Source organism: Tetrahymena thermophila (assembly GCF_000189635.1).
Source record: "Tetrahymena thermophila SB210 genomic scaffold scf_8254378, whole genome shotgun sequence".
Classification (NCBI taxonomy): Eukaryota; Ciliophora; class Oligohymenophorea; order Hymenostomatida; family Tetrahymenidae; genus Tetrahymena; species Tetrahymena thermophila.
Window position 1 is genome coordinate 174,746 of NW_002476162.1, and position 20,127 is coordinate 194,872.

At 24.6% G+C, this 20,127-nt stretch overlaps 4 protein-coding genes across 4 annotated transcripts; 2 read left to right on the forward strand and 2 right to left on the reverse strand. All coding sequences in view use genetic code 6, as the record gives it.

Annotated features, from left to right (window-relative positions):
- Positions 1–1,443: 1,443 nt before the first annotated feature.
- On the forward strand, positions 1,444–3,103 carry TTHERM_00616170 (hypothetical protein; the record flags this gene model as incomplete). The annotated part of the gene is made up of 5 exons (XM_001024687.3): positions 1,444–1,501; positions 1,643–1,791; positions 1,874–2,026; positions 2,094–2,415; positions 2,565–3,103. The coding sequence occupies 5 exons, from the start codon at positions 1,444–1,446 to the stop codon at positions 3,101–3,103; spliced, it is 1,221 nt and encodes a 406-aa protein (XP_001024687.1).
- A 1,059-nt stretch (positions 3,104–4,162) lies between these two features.
- On the forward strand, positions 4,163–9,538 carry TTHERM_00616180 (ABC transporter family protein; the record flags this gene model as incomplete). The annotated part of the gene is made up of 13 exons (XM_001024688.2): positions 4,163–4,312; positions 4,378–4,534; positions 4,594–4,790; positions 5,017–5,477; positions 5,538–6,326; positions 6,382–6,747; positions 6,804–7,358; positions 7,423–8,140; positions 8,196–8,321; positions 8,379–8,527; positions 8,579–8,868; positions 8,922–9,211; positions 9,269–9,538. 13 exons carry the CDS (start codon positions 4,163–4,165, stop codon positions 9,536–9,538), a joined length of 4,518 nt encoding a protein of 1,505 aa, XP_001024688.2.
- An 808-nt stretch (positions 9,539–10,346) lies between these two features.
- TTHERM_00616190 (cation channel family protein) lies at positions 10,347–14,808 on the reverse strand (the record flags this gene model as incomplete). Its single annotated transcript, XM_001024689.3, has 2 exons — positions 10,347–12,539; positions 12,703–14,808. The coding sequence occupies 2 exons, from the start codon at positions 14,806–14,808 to the stop codon at positions 10,347–10,349; spliced, it is 4,299 nt and encodes a 1,432-aa protein (XP_001024689.1).
- Positions 14,809–16,660: 1,852 nt separating this feature from the next.
- On the reverse strand, positions 16,661–19,258 carry TTHERM_00616200 (hypothetical protein; the record flags this gene model as incomplete). The annotated part of the gene is made up of 1 exon (XM_001024690.3): positions 16,661–19,258. The coding sequence occupies one exon, from the start codon at positions 19,256–19,258 to the stop codon at positions 16,661–16,663; it is 2,598 nt and encodes an 865-aa protein (XP_001024690.1).
- Positions 19,259–20,127: the final 869 nt, after the last annotated feature.

The following is a 20,127-nucleotide window of genomic DNA, read 5'->3' on the forward strand; positions in this document are numbered from 1 at the left end:
AATCATAAATTGAAGTAAAAAGCCTATTTTATAATTAATTCATATCATTTTAAAATATATTTTAATTTAGCATAATAATTATTATTTTTCCTATAATTTGTTTATTATATTTAGTAATTCAAAAGTAAAATATGATCAAAATAAAAATACATTTTATTTTTCTATTTTTATGTGTAAGATTATTTAAGAGTTAATTGAAAAATACCCAAAGCAAATAACAAATCTTTTGGGAAATAAAAAAAATATTTTATTTTCATAATAAATTGTAATTCATAGCTTTTATTTTTTGTATTTTGACAAATAATTTGAGAAAAAGAAATAAGCATGTACAAAAACTTACACAAAATGAAATTTAAAACATTAAAGAAAGTAAACAAATATTTAAGTTCAAAATTTGTATTTGAAGTTCTTTGAAAATCAATAATAATTTGAAATATTCTTTAAAACAAGAAAAAATAAGAGTTAATTTAAAATAGACTGAAAACTAACTATTACATGAAGAATTACTGATAGCTTTACTGAATTAAAAATTTAGTTTGGCATATATAATACGCCGTTGAATAAGAAAGTGGACATTTAATAAAAGCGTTGAGAGAGATAGAATTTAGAATACTTAAGATTATTTTTAGTAAAATTAGGTAGCAAAATAAAGTCTATCATATTTACTAAAAATTTGTTTTGAGAAACCACATAATTTTTTATTTTAAAATATTTAAAAGGAGTTTTGAGTAAATAAATTTAATAGTTGAAAATTATTGATTAAATTATTTATGCTATAAAAAATAAATCTCAACTAAACCATTTTTGAAAATAGTATATCTTTTTTGTTCGTTTAGCATTTATTTATTGATAACTTGAACAATATTCTATAAAAATCTATAAGAATACTTTTTTAATTATTTGGGTTCACTGGAAATAATAAAAAAATATGAAGGAGTTTTGAGGCACTGATTTAGAACCTTATGTTTAATTTTCTTTACTTTATAAAAAATAAAGTAAATTAGTTTTTGTGGAAGAATTTGCATTTAAAATTTATTTAGAAAATATTAATTTTTACATTTATTTATCAAAATGTAAAGTAACAAGTTATTTATTTATTTATTAATATTTTTAGTGAGCTAATGATAAAAAAAAAACAAACAAATAGAAGATAAGAATAAACCAAGAAAATATTTAGAAAAATAGAAATTCGCATATATTTTAAAATATATAGATTCACTAAAAAAAAAAGCTTATTTTAGATTTTAAAAAGAAACCAAAGAAAACTTAAATCATACATTTAACACTTAATTGTAGATATTATAATTAAGATAATAAAATAATTAATTCAACTAGTAATTAAAAGAAATAGAGTTAGTTATTTATTTTGAAGTTAATATTATCAGAAACGCAGATAGATACCTTATCATTTATATAATTTAGATAGATTGATTGATATAGTCTATGGCTGCTCGTAGGGCAACTAATTCGGGCATTGATAATTCCCAAGCAAGGAGGGATTGTAACTCAAAAATATTTAATTCTTATTTTAAATTATCTAAAGCCCAATTAAGCAAAAAGATGGGAATAGTTTTTTATAAAATATTCTAATTTTATTTTATTTTATTATAAGTTTGACTAATTTATTTATTAAATATTACAGCGCACCACTAACCAATAACATCATTAGATAATTGTAAGAAAAAAGAGCTGCCTCCTGGCTTTGCAGAAACTATCTTGGAGTTAGAGATTTACTTAGATAATGAATTCATAGAAATAGAAAAAGTTAAAGAACTCTTAGAGTTGTATATGGTAAAAAATATCATAATTGATTTATAATGAAAGAAAATTTAAAATGCGAATGATAAAATTAATTTACCTTTATAATAAATAGATTGGCGTAGAGTATTATGAGTCTATAGGAGATTAGAGATTTATCTACTTCAATAAGAAAATGAGCAGTTTAATGATGAAACCAAATGTAATAGATGCTATGTCAAGAGATGGTGATAAGCAAAATGGAAATCCACAATAATAAGCTAAATCTGTAATTAGATCTTTATTAAATTTTATACAAATTTAGCAATTTAAATACAAAAACAATTAATTTATAGAAAGAAGAAGCCTTAAGAGAAGCAGAAATAAAATAAAAAGAAGAGTAAATTAGAAAGACAGTGAACTATTCTCACTAAGACAACGATGAAAAAGCAAAAGCCATAGTTAAAAATGTCTAATAAGAAATTAAGTAAAACCAAAAAATTATTCATGATAGCTTAGATACCCAAAAGAGATAATTATTTGAGAGGTTGCAAAATAGAAGAGCTAAAACTTTAACCAAAGCTTCTTCTGTACCTGTTTTAAACGAATCTATGAGCTCTGATAATGATGATACTTGTTCTTCATAAGAAGGTAGTGCAGTTATCACCTCAAGGATAGGTAAAAATAAAAATAATTTAATTTAACACTATCTTAAATATGTCATCACTATTTCTATTAATGACATAATAAGATATTAATAAATTAATATCAAGCCTTGTTACTATATTTTTACATTTGAAATTTATAATTTATTCCAAATAAAATAGATTTCTCCTCGATTACTAATGCAATCAGAGAAGATGACTAGGAAGATGATAATGAAGAGGATATTAATAAACAAAGACCAAAAGCATTTAGTAGACTAGACAGAATAAGAAAATTTAAAGAAGAGCTCTTGAATGGTAAAACTAGTCCTACTAATGATGAGGGGCGTGTAAACAGATACAGCTTATGTAGCAACAGTAAAAGTAGATCAAATAGTTAATCAATTTAAATGGGTTAAAGAAACTCTTGCTTTTCAAGAAAAATAAGAGAGAAAAAAGTCTCTTTTATTAAGTAAAAGAGAAGAATTAGATCTAAAAGTTAAGAAAATATTAATTAGGAAAGTATGGAAGGATTTTTACCTCTTACAGTTGATCAGTTAAAAGAAATGTAAGATCAAATAAATTTAAGTCTAAAGCAATTAGCAGTAAAATAGATTGAACCTTTCACAGTTAACTTAAGCTTTAAGCAAGTTATTTAAGAAAAATAAGAGGAGGATGATGAATAAACATCCCCTATTAGGCAGCTTAAAAGACACAGTTGAACAAACTGATAAATAAATTTAAAAAATAACTAAAGACTATATAATAAATAAACTAAATATAATCTTATAGTTTTTTATTAATTACTAATAAAAATACAAATCTTTCTTTTTAAGAAGTGATTTGTATTTCCTTTATATTAAAATAGTTATAATTAATTATTCTTTTAAAAGGTAAATCAATCAATAATTTTCTAAAAATCAAAAACCTTTTATTTTGTCTAATGTATATCTTTAATTTATGTTTAAAAGAGTATTAATCATTATAATTAATCCAAAAAAACTTATATCTTTCTCAAATATCTATCTTATAATTAATAACTTTTTATGTTATTTTTTTAATTCTAATATTATATTATCAACCTCATTAAACCCTCCTCCCCTTTTAAAATTTTAAATAAACTTCATTTATCTCAAAAATGGGTCTTACTTAATTAACTAGGATTAAAGTTTAAGTTGCAAACCAAAGATTAATAATTAGATTTTTATTCAATTATTAATTTATATAATGAATAAAATAACACAGTGACTCTTTAGTATTCATGATTTTAAATGAAAATTAAATTTTAGGTCTAGAAGATATACAAAAAGTAATTCAAAAATTTGAAAAATATTGCTCATGAAGGAATTATGATTCACTTATTTCTGGATGATTTATCTAAAAAAATGAGTTTGCTAATGATATTACAATATTTATTTATTTTTTACAATTTTTTTCTCAAAAAGTAGTTTTTTGTGTAAAATTATTTTTTTAGATGCTTAATATTATAATTTTTATTCAATTATTGATTACTTAAAAGGAAAATTATTTCTATTATATTTTTGTTGTTATTATATGCTTAAAGTTTTAGAGTGTTTTACTCATGAGTCATGCCTTAAGCGAAAAAGACATATAAATAGAATTTATGCAAAAATAAACAGCTAAACACTTTTAAAGACAAAAGATTCTTAATTAAGAAAAAAAAAAAAAAAAATTAACGACTCTCTAATTGCTTGTTTTAGTAAAAAGACTGATTAAAATATACAACAAAAACAAGCTTAGAAGCAAATTATAAACAAATCATGGCATCAGTTTCGTCATCAAATTTGTCAACTCCTTTAATATAGGATCCAAGTACTATACCTATTAATGACGGACCTCATGAAAATAAATAAGCGAAGGCTAATTTTATAAGCAGAATTTTCTTTTATTGGATTCATCCTTTAATAAAGGTATATTTAAAGCATTTATTTTATATTTATAAAACATCATTTTTAAAATGATTTTTACAAAATAGTTAGGAAACTAAGTATTTTTGGAACAACATTGCTTGGATGAGTTGAGGGAGGAGGATAAGTCTTCTCATTAGCATTCTAGATTTCATAAAGCCTTTAAAAAGTTTAAGAACACTTCTAATTTCCCCTTAGTTAGGAGTATAATAACAGCTTTTAAAGGTAACAAAATATATATTTTATGCAAGGAATATTATGCTAAGTTTAGTTGTATTAAATAGGTGCTATTTTTAAGAGTTCTGTCTACTCACTCATTTATAGTTCATTGGAAATGACAACACCTATTTTGATTAAATTGGTTATCGATTTCGTTAGTGATAGACAGCATGATGTTGATTATGGTATAGGCCTAGTTGTAGCCGTAGTTTTGTCAAGAATATTTATTTGTATCTTTGATTGCCACTCTTCATTTACTTTCGTAAATAATAAATTTATTTTTTTAATGCAATTTTTAAAGAATTTGTAAATTGATTTCAGATATAAATATTTTCTTTGCTAATTAGAATAGTTTTTTGTTTCTTAGATTTTTAATAGTAATTTCTACTTTGATTTTTGAAAAATATACTGAAATTTGGTTTTCAATTTATTTTGGCGAAATTTGTTCTTTATTTATTTTAACGTTTTTATTTTTAAATAAATTTTAGAATCTTTTGGGATATAATGTTACTAATTCTATTAGTATAGCTATTTATAAGAAATCACTAAGTTTTTCCTTATTATCTTCTGATGAATATAAGTCAGGGGCTTTGATTAATATGCTTTAGGTGGATGCTTAAAGACTTTAACAGTTTTGTGCACAGTCAGCTAATATTACTCTTTTACCTATTTAGCTCTTATTTGGTTTATATTTAATGTATGATAGTATAGGAATATCATTTTTGTTTGGATTTGGAGTAATTGTAATTATGGGATTAATAAATTATATAATTGGTAGATTTTCGTTAAGATATTAGAAGAGGTTAATGGTAAAGAAAGATCAAAGAATGATGATTTGCTCAGAAACTTTTAGCTCAATTAAATTTATCAAAGCAAATGCATTCGAAGAGCATTTTTATGATAAAATTGATCTAGTGAGAGAAAAAGAGTTAGGTATAATTTCTAAAAGGTAATAAATATTTTTATAATTAATAAACGAAATATAAAAGTTATTTGATTTTAAATCTAGGTTTATTTGTGGTGTTATTTCGATTTGTTCTGTCTGGATGACTCCTATGCTCATTTTATGTGCAACATTTACTGCTTATGTTATGATGGGAAATCTCATCACACCATAAAAGGCTTTTACAGTTATTTCAATATTTTATATTTTGTAAGAACCTATTAGATCTATCCCACTTGTAGTAAATTATTTTATTGAGTGTCATGTAAGTATTAAGAGGATAGAAAAATTCCTTCTTGAGCCTGACATTAATAAAACATTTGTCAACCATGATACAAATAATACATTACCAAAGCACTATGCTATTAGAATGAGAAATGGAAATTTTTATTGGAAATAAACTAATGACTCCTTAAATTCACTGTCTGATGACTCATCTACAATATCTTCTTCTTCAAATAACTCTTCAGATTCTGATGTTTCTTAGCATTCATCTCCTAGAGGTGGTTCACCGACTGAAATAAGTAAGAATAGTGAATTCTCTAAAGGTAGTTAGGAGTTAACCTCAACAAAAAAAATAACTCATTTAAGTCATAAAAAGAACTTTGAATCAGATATTGGAAGTGATATTGGTCATTCTCATACCGAAATAGCTGAATAAGATTAACAAAATAAACTCTCTCTATAAAAATTTGGCAAAAATAAACGTAAACAAAGAAGCTCTGTGACATCAACCAAAATTTATGAGACTTAATCAGAAGATGAAGAAAACAAGCTTACAAATTATGATAAATATATTTTAAAAAACATACACTTAACCATCCCAAAAGGAAAAATGGTTGCTTTTGTTGGAGAGTAACTTTTTATTTCAATTTATTTTAATTCATTTTTTAATTTTTTTAAATTTTAGTGTTGGATCTGGTAAAAGTTCTTTACTCTATAGCTTAATTGGGGAGATGAGATTTGATGATTTTTATGAAGCAAAACCTAGAGTTGAAATTAATGGTGAAATGGCTATTGTTCATTAGAAACCATGGATTTTTAATGGGACTGTTAAAGATAACATTCTTTTTGGAAGGCCTTATGAAGAAGATAAATATAGAGAATGTGTCAGATATGCATGCCTTGAAACAGATTTTGGTATTCTCAGCTATGGTGACATGACTCAAATCGGAGATAAAGGAGTAAATTTGAGTGGTGGTTAAAAGGCGAGAATATCTTTAGCTAGAGTGTTATACAGTGATGCAGATATTCTTCTTTTAGATGATATTTTAAGGTATTTAATTTTCTCTCAACTATTGAAAATTTTAATCATTTTTTTTACTTTAAAAGTGCGGTTGATGTACATGTAGGTAAAAGTATACTTTAAAACTGTCTTATGGATTACAAAAAACATACAACAAGAGTAGTTGCTACTCATGCACTTCACTTCTTAAAATACATGGATTATATTTACATCCTTGATAAAGGATCTATTACCAACGAGGGAACTTATGAAAAAATCCAAAGTTGTAAAAAGTTTAAGAGTATATATAAGAAATACATTAAGGAACAGTTTGATAGTTCAGCTGAGGATGAAAATTTTATCAAAAGTAAACCGAAGGCAAACAATTACCTTCATACTAGCCATAGTCTTGATTAGCATGAATAGGAAGATGAAGAATTAGAATAGAATTTTTTTGCAGGAGAAGAAGAAGAGGTATAAAAAGGGGATGATGAATTCAAGAAAAGTTTTCAAATTTTAACAAAGTAAGATTCCTGCGATGTGGCTTTTTAGATTCCTAACTTCGAAGATGATATTGAATCTGGTATTCATAGTAAAAGCAAGATAAAATGCAAAGCCTGCAGATAAGAAAAAATGAAACAAGCCCTTAAAAATATGATTAAGTATATTTAATTAATTAATGAAATATTTTTTAATAGTATTTTAAACTATAAATATTTAATATAGAGAAAAGAAGAAAATTGAGTAATATGATAACTTGGTTCTTTAAGAAGACAGAAAAAGAGGGTAGGTTTCAACCTCAGTTATCAAAAAATATACAAAGTTAAATGGTGGATTATGGTATATAATCGGTGCTATAAGTTCAATGATCTTATGGGAGAGTATCAAGATGGGTTCTAATGTTTGGATATCAGAATGGACAGGACATAATGAAGAGTCTAACAACTCTTTCTTTTTAATTGGTTATGCCATTTTTGCATGCAGCTATGGTTTTATGGCCTTAATTAGATCAGGAGTGCTATTGACAGGTTCAATCAAATGCTCAAGGATAATTTATAGAAGAATGATATCAAAATTATTATTTGCTCCTTTAAATGAGTTTTTTGAAAGAATTCCTATAGGTAGAATTCTAAATCGTCTATCAAAAGATGTTCAGGTAATAGACTAAGATTTGGCTTATGGAATAGGCGTTTTCTTAGCTACTATCTCAACAATTATAGGTGATACTTTATTGTGTGTTTATGCTAGTAGTTTATGGGTCTTAATTCCAATATTCATATTTATTTATGCTTGCAAAAGACTCTAATAATATTATATGAATGCACAAAGAGAAATAGTTAGGCTCGAAACAATCTCAAGGTCTCCTATTGTTTAGTATTTTGGTGAAACACTAATCGGATTACCTTCTATTAGAGCATTCAGACAATAAAAGAGATTTTCTGAGGTAAATTATTATTGAAAATAATAAATTTAAATAAATAAATAAACATCTATAATAGGCTCACTGCAAGAATATTGATGAAAATAAAAAAAATCAAATAGCCTTTATAGCAATGGAGGGCTGGTTTAAGTTAAATTTAACTTTTCTATCATTAATGGTGAACACCACAGCTATATGCTTTTGTGTAATAAATTAAATTAAATTATTTCATAGCTTATTATTTCTTTTTAATATAAATTAGCTGTTCTATAACAAGAGTGACCCATCAATGACTGGTTTACTTTTGACCTTTGCCTTTAACATTGATTCAGAAGTTTAAGACTTAATTATGAGCTAAAGCAGTGTTGAGAAAAAAATTGTTTCATTTGAAAGATGCTATTCTTACACTAAGTAATTTCTTAAAATTTAAATTACATATTGTATAATTAAGTTTATAATTAGAATTGAAAGTGAGAAAGGTTAAATTGAATATTTAAGACAAAGAAATGATCTTAGAGAGTAAAGATTTAAACTTAAGGATTACTCATCCGATCCATTGATTAAATGGCCAAGTAAAGGTGTAATAGAATTCTAAAATGTTCATTTGAAATACAGACCTAACTTAGCTTGTGTAGTGAAAGGTTTAACTTTCCAAATTAGGTCATAAGAGAAAATAGGAGTAGTTGGTAGAACAGGAGCAGGAAAATCAACAATTACTCTTTCGCTCTTAAGAATAATTGAGGCTTTTAAAGGTAAAACATTATTTTTATTATTAAAGATTAAATTTAAATTAAACTTTTTATAGGAAAAATTATCATTGATGGGATAGACATTTCATAAATAAGATTAGATTAATTAAGATCTAAAATTACTATTATTTTGTAAGATCCTTAGCTATTCAATGGAACAATAAGATAAAATGTTGATCCTTTGGGATAATATTCAGATTCAGAAATAATAATTACATTAAACTAGTGCCAACTTCACAGATTTGTTAATTCTGAAAGGGGTTTGGATACTTATATCAATGAAGGAGGAGATAACTTAAGTATAGGAGAAAAGTAGTTATTATGCATTGCAAGAGCTATGTTGAAGGTATTATTCAAATTTAATTTTTTACATATAACAATAATTTGATTTTAAATATTAAAGAGAAGCAAAATTGTTTTGATAGATGAAGCAACTGCTAATATAGATGTATAAACTGATTATTTGATTCAACAAACAATATAAAATGTATTCAAGGACTGTACTGTTCTTACTATTGCTCATAGAATAAATACTATCATGAAAAGTGATAGAATTATTGTCTTAAATAAAGGTACTATTGAAGAATTCGACTCACCTTCAAACCTGTTGAAAAACCCTAAATCATTATTTTATTCAATACATTAAGAATCAACAAAAGAAACCCAATTCTGATATTTATTTATTTAATTAACCTAACTAATTTTATAATAAAAATTAATTAGTTCTTCTAAAACTTAAAATATATATAAACAATTAAATATCCTAATTAAGCTAAAAGCAAATGCAAATAAATATTAAATATAAATTATGTAAATTACTCTATTTATTTTATTATTACTGAATATAAAATTCTTAAAATGATTTATTTAGAATAACTTTATTTAATTATTTGCTTTTTTTTTAACTAAGGATTAAGAACATTCTTTCATTAGTTAGATTTAAATATTAAATTTATTTATTTATAAAATTTCAAAAAATAGTTCAATTTTTCCAAATAATAAAAATCAAAACCAGTATTTGATTAGTTGATTTTTATTATTTATTTATTTATTTATTTATTTATTTATTTATTATATTTTGATAAGCATAAAGTTTAATTGCCTAATTAATTTTTTATTAAATAAATACAATTAAATTTAATCAAAATTATGAAATTATTTTTTCAATCATATTTAAATAATTGTCAAAAAAAGTATTAATCACAATTAATATATGTACTATCAACAGCTTTAGATTATTTTTGAATAGAATTAATGTGATAACAGACATATGCCTAAAATAGAGAACAATTATTAGATATGAATAAAATTTGCTTATTTAGTATAATAATTTACATAAAGAAATTATAAAAAGTAAAAATTTTAGGTATAATATATATTTTTGTGTTGCTATTATTGAATCAAAATTAATTGATTATTTTTATAATATTTGAGTAAAATAAATGAATTTTCTTTAAATTTGACAAAATGATCTATCCAAATCAAGATAAAGTTATTAGCTTTTTAAATATAAATTTAGGATATTGAGATTTCTCTTTTTCTTAGTAAATGCTATTACATTCATTATGATTAATTTAACCAAAATTGCTTTTAATGGGTATTTTTTCTTGTTTTTCTGGCATAGGTTGATTACCAAAAATGCTATCTTATCTAAGGGTAGAAGATTTTAGATGAAATAATGAATTATAACCTCTTAAACTATTTTTCTTGGCTTTTTGAGAGTCTGTGTCTTTATCTTTAGGTCTGGGAGATTCCTTAAAATTATTCATACTTCCTTTATGGCGATATCCAAAAGACTGATTAAACGTGTATAAACTTTAGTATTTACTCAAATTATTACCTTAATTATTGTTATTTATAATCATCATAGAATTTTACATTCCATTATTATACCCATTTTAGTTCAAATTAGTTACAGCTTGAGAATTTTTCATATAACCTCCGTTTTAAGGATACATTGATTGCTCATCTTTTTATATTGATTATTTTTTCTTCAATTATGGACGTATGAAGAACGAATAAACACCAAAGTAATCTGGCTACTTCTACTGCTTTAAGGAAACATTTTCAATCATTTTAAGTACCATATTTAGGTTATGTTATGGGTAATAAACTGTGTAGAGTTTACTCTTTTCAAAGAATGGACTTATATCAATATTTTGCATACCTTCCGAATAGAATTAGTTATTCAACTAGAGTTGCTAAATGAGTAACTCTTTTTCTTTCTTTTTATTTAAATAGCTTAAATTTCTGTGTATACCTCTATTTTTTGAATTACTTGAACCATAAAAGTAACCTATATCCTCTGAATCATAGGTATGTTATTTGGAATTTGCTCCAAATCCTCCAGCTTTCAATCTCATTATATTAGGATTCGTACCACCTACTCCCATTGGTGATATAGTTGTGAAGCTATGCATATTTGAATAGCCTTGCATATTTTAATTCTAAGGGATTGCTATTCTTTGTAACATCTACATAATTTGTTAAAGCATAGCATTGCTGGTTGGTGTCTACCCTTAGAAGCTGGTATTATTATTATTGTCTTCTTCTTCAATTCCATGAGTTGTGTATTTTTTCAAGGCTGGTTTCTTTTTTAAACCTTACAATCCTAATGCATTCACACTCAACAAATTATTATTGGGCTAATATCCACTAGCCTATCCAAATCTATTCTAAGGAATTTTAGTATTCTAAAGATTATTGTAAAGATTACTATTGGTATTTTAAGTAGAAAAAATATTAGGAGTTTATTGCTAGATGTATGTAAATTATCCTTTATCATTGCTTCGAGGACTTTCTACATCAGAAGCATCATTCCTACTTATATCGTTTCTATGATTATAATCTCCTAAAGCTGAACCACCTGAGGTATAAATATTAGATACGTGTTTTTATATATTTGGTAAAATAGTTGCTTACTTCTCTCTAACACTATACATATAATTATTATTATAGTTATTATTATAACCATTTGTATTTTGATTAATCTGATTTTGACCACCTAAATTACTAGTGTTCTAAGTTAGCGACATATTGACATTTTCTTCTGTTAGACTAGGTTCATCAAATAAGAATTAGTAGTTAATTTATACAAATTATTGATTTTATTCACTACTAAAGTAAGCATCTTGCTATTCTATTACAAGATTAATATTCTTTAAGGAATTGAATTTTTCATCTTTCTACCTAACCTTTGCTACTCTTAATTGCTTAGTCGAGAAATTTTCTTTCAAAATAACTCTCTCTTGATCAGGGACGTAATGTACTAGATTACAACGATTTTACAAATGATCTTCCCTACCACAAACGCAGCATCTTTAATCGATTATTTTTAATTTATTATCAAATACAAAGCTATCTCTCATAAAGCAATATTATTCAAAATCTCTTGGATAGTCTTAAATTATTTATAAGAACTGACTCTTTGGTATTCCATAAAGAATGGCAAAATCTTAGGCTCTAGCACTAGCTTCACGTAATCCTTCTCTAAAGAAGTTAACTTCTCCAAAATAAGATCCTTGATTGATAACTTGAAGAATTGTTACTTCTTAATCTGCTTTATCTGTCTCAACGAATATTTCTATGTCTCCTTTGTCAACAATATACAAAAATGGATCTTCATCAAAATCATTTTACTCAAATATAATTTCATTTTTTGAGACACGCATTTCCTTATTAATAAAATTTTTAATATTTTAATTTAATAATTTTAAGTTTGTATTTAGTGGGAGGGAGAAAAAATACACAAATTTATTTACTGGTTTAATCGTAAAACTGTAAATAAAATAATAGATTGATTTTTCAAGAAAATTAAAAGTAAATAATTTAATTTACTGTCATTTTTAAGGCTAAAGTTTATAGGAATTCATTTGAAAAGTTGTTTTTTAAGATAGAGCATTAATTGATGATTTACAAATTTGATTCTAAAATGACTTTTTCACGTAAATGACTAGATAATTTACCCATTACCATTCTCTCTTCTTCCATCGAAAGTTAAGGCTCTGCATAAAATCTATATTCTAAAAACTTTCTAACTTATATCATAAGATCTCTATTGATTTTCTTCTTTTCCAATAGACGATTTACTAAAACCATTTCATTCTTGAATTCATTTGATAAACGATTTTATTCTCTTACCAGATCACCAATTTAGTTAAAACTATAAGCAAAAACACCACAACTGACAAACATAGCAATAGTTACGAAAAATGTTTCATAAAGAGTAATAGGAACTATATCACCATAACCAACTGTAATCATAGTTGTGACAGCAAAATAAAGAGAACAATTGTACTTGATAAACCAGTGTACATCATTACCATCAATTCCGTATTTTTCCATCCAATTAGTCTTAGTTATATCATAATTTGATTCTAAAACAGCAATTCCTTAGAAAAGGCAAGCAAAAATATGGCAAACACTGCAAATCATGAGTAACAATTGGAGCAAAGATAAAGTATTTTATGTTTTATTATTTTTTTAGGAGACCATTTCTTGTATTTAAGTTAAAATCCTTCTTGCAGTTTGAACTTTCAGCAAAATCAATAAATTCATTGGTCGGAGATAGTTAATATTCAACAGAGTCTGAGTTATTGGAATCAGAGCAAGCACATCATACAAGAAATTTCCTTTGAAATAGCTTTTCACTATTTCTCGACGATTCATTACAATCTACCCTTTTTCAAAAAGACCTGTATTAAATTTAACTATAATATCTATAAAAAATGCAAGCCAGTTGATTGCTTTGAAAATAATCCATGGCCTTCCGTATTTCTTATCATACTCATCTCCATTTATAAGTTCCAGTGGAGTATAAAATAGCGCAACTACAATAAACATAAATTAAATAATCAACCAAAACAACATCCAATTCGAAGTAGGATCTATTGGTTTACTTTCAACAATACAGCTTAAGCAGCTTTCTAACTGATGTTAAACATACTTTTTTGATGATGAGAAGACCCATAAAATTTTATTTTTGAGTATTTTAGATATTGTTGTTGATCTTAATCCTTTACTTTTACTGCTATCTACATAAAAATAGCTCAAATCATTAATAAGCATTAATTATTGCTAATTAAGTTCATGTAAGCCATTAAAGCGAATTTTTTTTTTCATAATTCTGATGAATTTGTAAATCATCAAAGAGCTTTTTATTGATAGCCTGAGAATAATATCTTGAACATTTTTGAATCCATTTTTTTTATTTTCTAGCTATGTTAACGGCCCAAAAGTAGCAATACCCTAAATATTTGATGTTTGAGCAAGAGTCATAGCTTTGTTTTAACGCCTATTATTTTTTTTTCCTTGAAAAAAGGAAAATGTTTCACCATTATTCATGCTATCAGAGCTTGGATTAATTCCATGCAACATTAAAAACCTGGCACTGTTTAAATTAGAATTTTAATCATTTGTTGGTTACGCCTGATTATTAAAGAGAATATCTTAAAGCTGATCAGGTGGAATATTGTTTAACACTTTATTGAAATCTATTCTCAAATCCTTTAAGGCAGAAAAAGTTGGGATGTTCTGCAAGGATTATTATTACTAGCTGTTATTACCTCTATATGATTTGAAATCACCTTCGCCCATGCTTGGAATATTTTAAAATTGCTAGTTAAAATATTGTTTATTATATTCTATCTTATCTCTATTTTTGACAAGAAAAACATCAAATTGCTGGAACTTTTACATCATTTCTTTCTTTTCTGCTAAGCTCTAGCCATTATCGTCTAACTCTACATCATCCTCTATTGAATGATGCATCTTTGGTAATATTTTATGATTGCAATCAGAAAATGACTAACTTGGGCGAGGTGATTTGAATTATAAAAGCTGCTCTGAATTGTAATTAGAAAATATGTTTTATTACTCATTTGCATCATTGATTTCTTTTGAAAAATAAGGCTCAATAAATTGAACCTTCTTCTTATTTGACATTTTCTTGATTCCTAGCGAGTAACTAAATAACTAATATGTAAATGTCTATATAATTGTATTATTTATTGATGCTATTCTTGATTAATATATATATTTTACTTTTGAAATTAATTAAAATTACTCTGGAATATTAATAACAAACGGATTGAAAGATTATTAGTTTATTTATAGGTACATTATTTTTTGCTCTTTGATATTTTGTTATAACAATTTTTGATTCATAATCCACATAAACAGTATTATCATAAACAATAACATGATCTTAACTCTTAATTTTTTTCATATACATGCTCTTACTAAATACTGCATATGTATACATTACATTAATAAATTATCAATATTTAGTTCTATCCTTTAAGAAATATTAAAGTGAATCTATTTGGTTAGAAAGAAAATCAGAAAAAATATTAATCCAATTGATTATCTCTAATTTTGTAGTTTAATATATCTGTATTATGCATATTTGATTTCAATCATGTGAGGGGTTCATTATTATGCTTATTATAATTAATAACTAACTACATTTAAATCTTCTATTAAAACTCAGACAAAAATTTAATTTTGCAAATTCTATCGTTTTTTTCATTAAAAATAGAAAGTATTTTCTTAATTAAAAAGAAAAAATTTTATATTTTCACATTAATTTGATAATTCTTCTAATTAAGATTTATATCAGCGTTATTTTATAAATATTTTATAATGCATTTAGATCATACTTTGAATTTTTTACCTTTGATCACTAAGAAAAATTCTAACTTACTTCTTGATAAATATCCAAAATAATATATTAATCTATTAAATTACTTCTTTTTTCTTTCTTTTAACAGCATTTCTAAATGTAAACCTCCATAAGAATATTTTTAAAGATATTTTAAATTTGGTTTAAAAAAAAAATATAATAAATTTTGCTTTTAATTCTAAACCTCCATAAAGTTGCAAAGCATTGTTTTATAAAAAAAAAATAATGAGAACAGAATCAGTTGTAACATAAAATATAAAAAATTATATATTTAACAGATAAATTAATTAGGTGTATACTTAACTATTTCGGTGTTTAAATCATTGATTATAGTTAAAAAAAATTATTAGTTATATTTGAGTTAAAATTAATTGATCTCAGGCATTATGAATCTAGTATTACTTAATTTATAAAGTACTAGTGAAAAATTAGTTTATAAGTATCCTTAACAATATAAGTAAAATTACTAATGAAATTGTTTAGAAATAAAAAAAGTGTATTTTAAAGCTCTAATTAGCTTAAAAAAATATTTATTAACAAATAACTTTATCTAATTTCTCTAAATTATCTACAACTATGTTACTGTTGTAAAATCTATTCGAGCGCATGATTTGAATTTTCTAAAAAAAGTCAGTTCTGGATTAAAATAGATAGATATTTTAAAGTATAATCTGTTATCTTGGATTAAAGCAATATCAAGATGTCTTTAATATTAAAAATAGAATAAAAATTAATATAAAAAAAAAAATAATCTTTTTTATTTATTTTTCAGGTTTTTTAATAATGTATATTAAATTTTGTTACTTTTAAGGAAAATATATTACAAATATTATGAGGATAAATAATATTTTACATAAAAATATTTGTTTTTATTTATTTTGATAGTTAAACATTAAATATTTGAAATTTTACATTTATTTATTTATATTATTTCTTGTTTGAATAATTTATTAATAAGTGTTTAAATAGGTGATTATATTCTTTATTAAATTTATTTATTTATTTAGTCTTATAAATAATTTTAGTGAGTGAGTATGTTGGTTGGTTAGTTAGTTATTTTTATAATATATTGTTTATTTAGATAGCTGTTAGATTGGAAATAGATTTTATCATTCATTGAGTGCTAGTTTTGATCAAAGAATTCTCATTCAAATATTACTAATTTTAGTCTAAGAAACTTTAATTTGTTATTTATTTTTTATAGTTTTCTTGATATCCACTGATACTATTTCTCATATTGTTGTATAACATATCGAACTATGGATCTTGCAAGTTAATATCGTCTTAAAATGCTTCAAGATTGTTGATTTCACTGTATTAAATAGGAGTCTACACTTATGATTACAAGTTGCTTTCTGAAGTTTCATTAATCATAAGAATATCTTTCAAATGTTCTTGGAAATCCTAAACATGAGTGTTTTCAATTACATGCATGCTGACAAGTTGGATTAAAGAATTCATATAGTAAAGATCCCAGCGACTTTCAGGTTTTATAATCAAATAGCTCTTCAAAACCATACTGATTATTTGATACCAATTGTCCTTTTCTTCAATGAAAAGAGCTGATGCTTAAAAGTTAACTGAATTCTTTGCAAATCTGTCTTACAACTTAACTACAAATTTAAAGGCTTTTTTAATTTTTTTAAAGAATTGTTGCTCATATAAGCATTGTTCTAATAGTGTATAAATTTCTTCAAGATATTTTTTATACTTCTCCTAAAGGTAGTTCTTTAAGCATTAGCTGAAACAGCGGTCTTTTTCAGAGCGAATTTTATATATTGTATCTCTATTTTTGTTATTGTATAGAGCTTCTCTGTCCTTTCCATAAAATGTATCTCTATCCATGAAATTCTAATTATTTTAGCTTTAAAATATTTCAACTAAATTCTAAGCATCTACTTATTCTTTTTTTTGTAATTCCTATTTAATTTACTGACTCTAATCATAGTTAGATTATTAATTTTAACTTTATATTGATGGTGATTAAAAATTAGGTTAGGAACTATTATTTTCTCTTTTAGAAAAGCGAATTTCTGATGTCACTTCCATTTGAAAATGTTCCTAATGAGCTTGATGATGATATTAAGCTGATAAATGAGATCTCTTAATTAGATGATCCTCTACTTCTATATAGGTTTAATTTTATTACTATTATTATTATTCAATCTAATTTTTTTATTATTCTTCTTCATGAATTTCTTAAATGTTGTTTGCTGCTCTAAGTTTTTCGCTTTTATCAATATCTTCGCTAAATATTGATTCGTTGAACTAATTGCTTTATCTTGCAACCTCTTCTTGAATACTATCTAAGGCGTTCTGCTTTTCTTGGTGTATGCTCTCAGAAACATTTGTAAAGGTGTGGCGTCTTAATTAAACTACACCGGGATTATTTCTTATAATAAAAGACTCTCTAGAATTTGCGAACTACTTAATCATTTTGATGTTAGCGTTAGTTTTCTATTCTTGGTTGGCCTATACTTTTTTTTCAGGTATGTTTGGGCTTTTTTCTCTAGCAAGAGAGCCGTTCTTCAGATAAGTGCTATTTCGGTTGGTATCAATGTTATTTAATGTATTTGAATTTAAATTACTACTTATGTTTAGGTAATTTTAATTAAATATAGATTGTTAACGCCCTAATAAACCATCAGCAAGGCTTTTGTTATTCATAGTAAATTGCATAGAGAGACATCTTTCTTAAAGAAATTCATTGAGTTCTCTGTCGTCATATTATAAATTAAGTGCTTTGTTTTAGTTAGTCTATACGAAACTCACATATATTGCTGATTATAAAAGAATTTTATTTTTTGTTCTAAAAAGTAGTTTTTCGACAATTTATCCACAAAATATTTGTTCATACAAATCCCTAGCTCCCATAAATATAGAGGGAACAAATTTGCCTAATATTTTTTATAATAAGAATTGCACATTTTAAGTGAGAACAATAGTTATTAGTTGAAAGCAATAGTAAATAAAGTCTGCTTCTTCTTTTGTTAGTCTTTTTGTCATTTTTATATAGAATTCTTACACAGACCTTTTATCATTTGAGTTAACTTTATCTTTTAGGTCTCTATAGAAATTTTATTCTAAGATTTAATTGAATCTTTACAAAGTAGGATTAACAACGAAATAGTTATCATCTTTTATTATATTTATCACTATATTTCGAAATTCTTTTCTCTATTTCTTTTTCAGTTCTTCATTTGTTTCATAAATCTTTGGGTTTTCATTAATTTTTGACAAGCTTTCTTAATTAATTGAGCCATCTGACATGCTTAAAGCCCTTTAATATTTATCCAATACGCTAATATGATAGAAAATCATCAATTTTTTTCTTTCTGTCATTGTAATTTTATCTTGTATTTTAGAATTTTCAAAAATTTAATACAACGAATCTTTCTTATTCATGTTAAAGAGACTTTCAAAGCAAGCCGAAATCCTTTAGAATTGAGGGCCTGGCCTTTCAAGCATGAATTGCTTTGCTTTCTTAAATTTCCCATATTCCTCAACCAAAAAATTCAAAATAAACTAATAGTTTTCATTGAGATTATTTTTATACTAGATATTCTCTATTGGAACATTCATAACTTTTTCCATCAACCTATTGATTTTATCAAATTTTTAATTAAGGTCAGTTTAAAGCTTCTTAGATAGCGCCTTCTTAGCTTAACTGTTTTTATTTGCCTTGTCTGATTTTCCATGGTCATTTCCCATCTTGATTTTGAATTTAAAGTCAATAAAACTTTTTTTACAATTTATTCGCTTAGTTTTTAAGATTTGCTTATACAGCTAAATGAAATTAGTTTTAAGTGACGATAATATACTATTCTTCCTAATATTCAAATTAAACAAGCAGTATTGATTTGATAGTAATAAATTTGAAGTTATATTATAATTTATATTCTTATGTGATAAGAATTATATAAGATCCTGCTCTCAATTGTATGTAATTATACCTAAAATGTATGAAGCTTATGTAATCTATTTTTTTTAAAGCAGAGTAGGAATAAATAAATATATTTGCGAACTTTCAAATATAACAATAGTTATTTCTTCAGTTTATAAAAATAATCTGAAAATTGCTTTAAATAAAGCTTTTAAGAGTTTATGCGTGCTAGTTAAAGTGAATGTAAACCACCTCCTAGAAAATATTTTGAGGATGACTTCGTACCAGATATGGTAATGAAGCTTTTTCTAAAAGTATTATACTATTTGTATTGGTTTTGATAATCTTTTATTTCTCTCGTATTATTTTTTTAAGTCAAAATATTAATTGCATACAGTAAAGAGAATCGAATAATTTTTTGTTCATCAAATTAATTTGTTTATTAAATAAAAGGAGAAAATAATTAGACTTTAATTACTCTCTACACTAATTAATTTCTAAAAATCAAATTAAATTACAGTGATAATAATTTGTTACCAATCGAATACTGATTTTCATAATGTGTTAATACTAATTTTCTGTGAGCAATCAAAAGGCAAAGCATTATGTATAATACATACTTTCATTAACTTAACTTTAAGACTGCAATTTGTTAATAAATGTATTAAGCAATTGATTGTTTAATATATAAATAGAT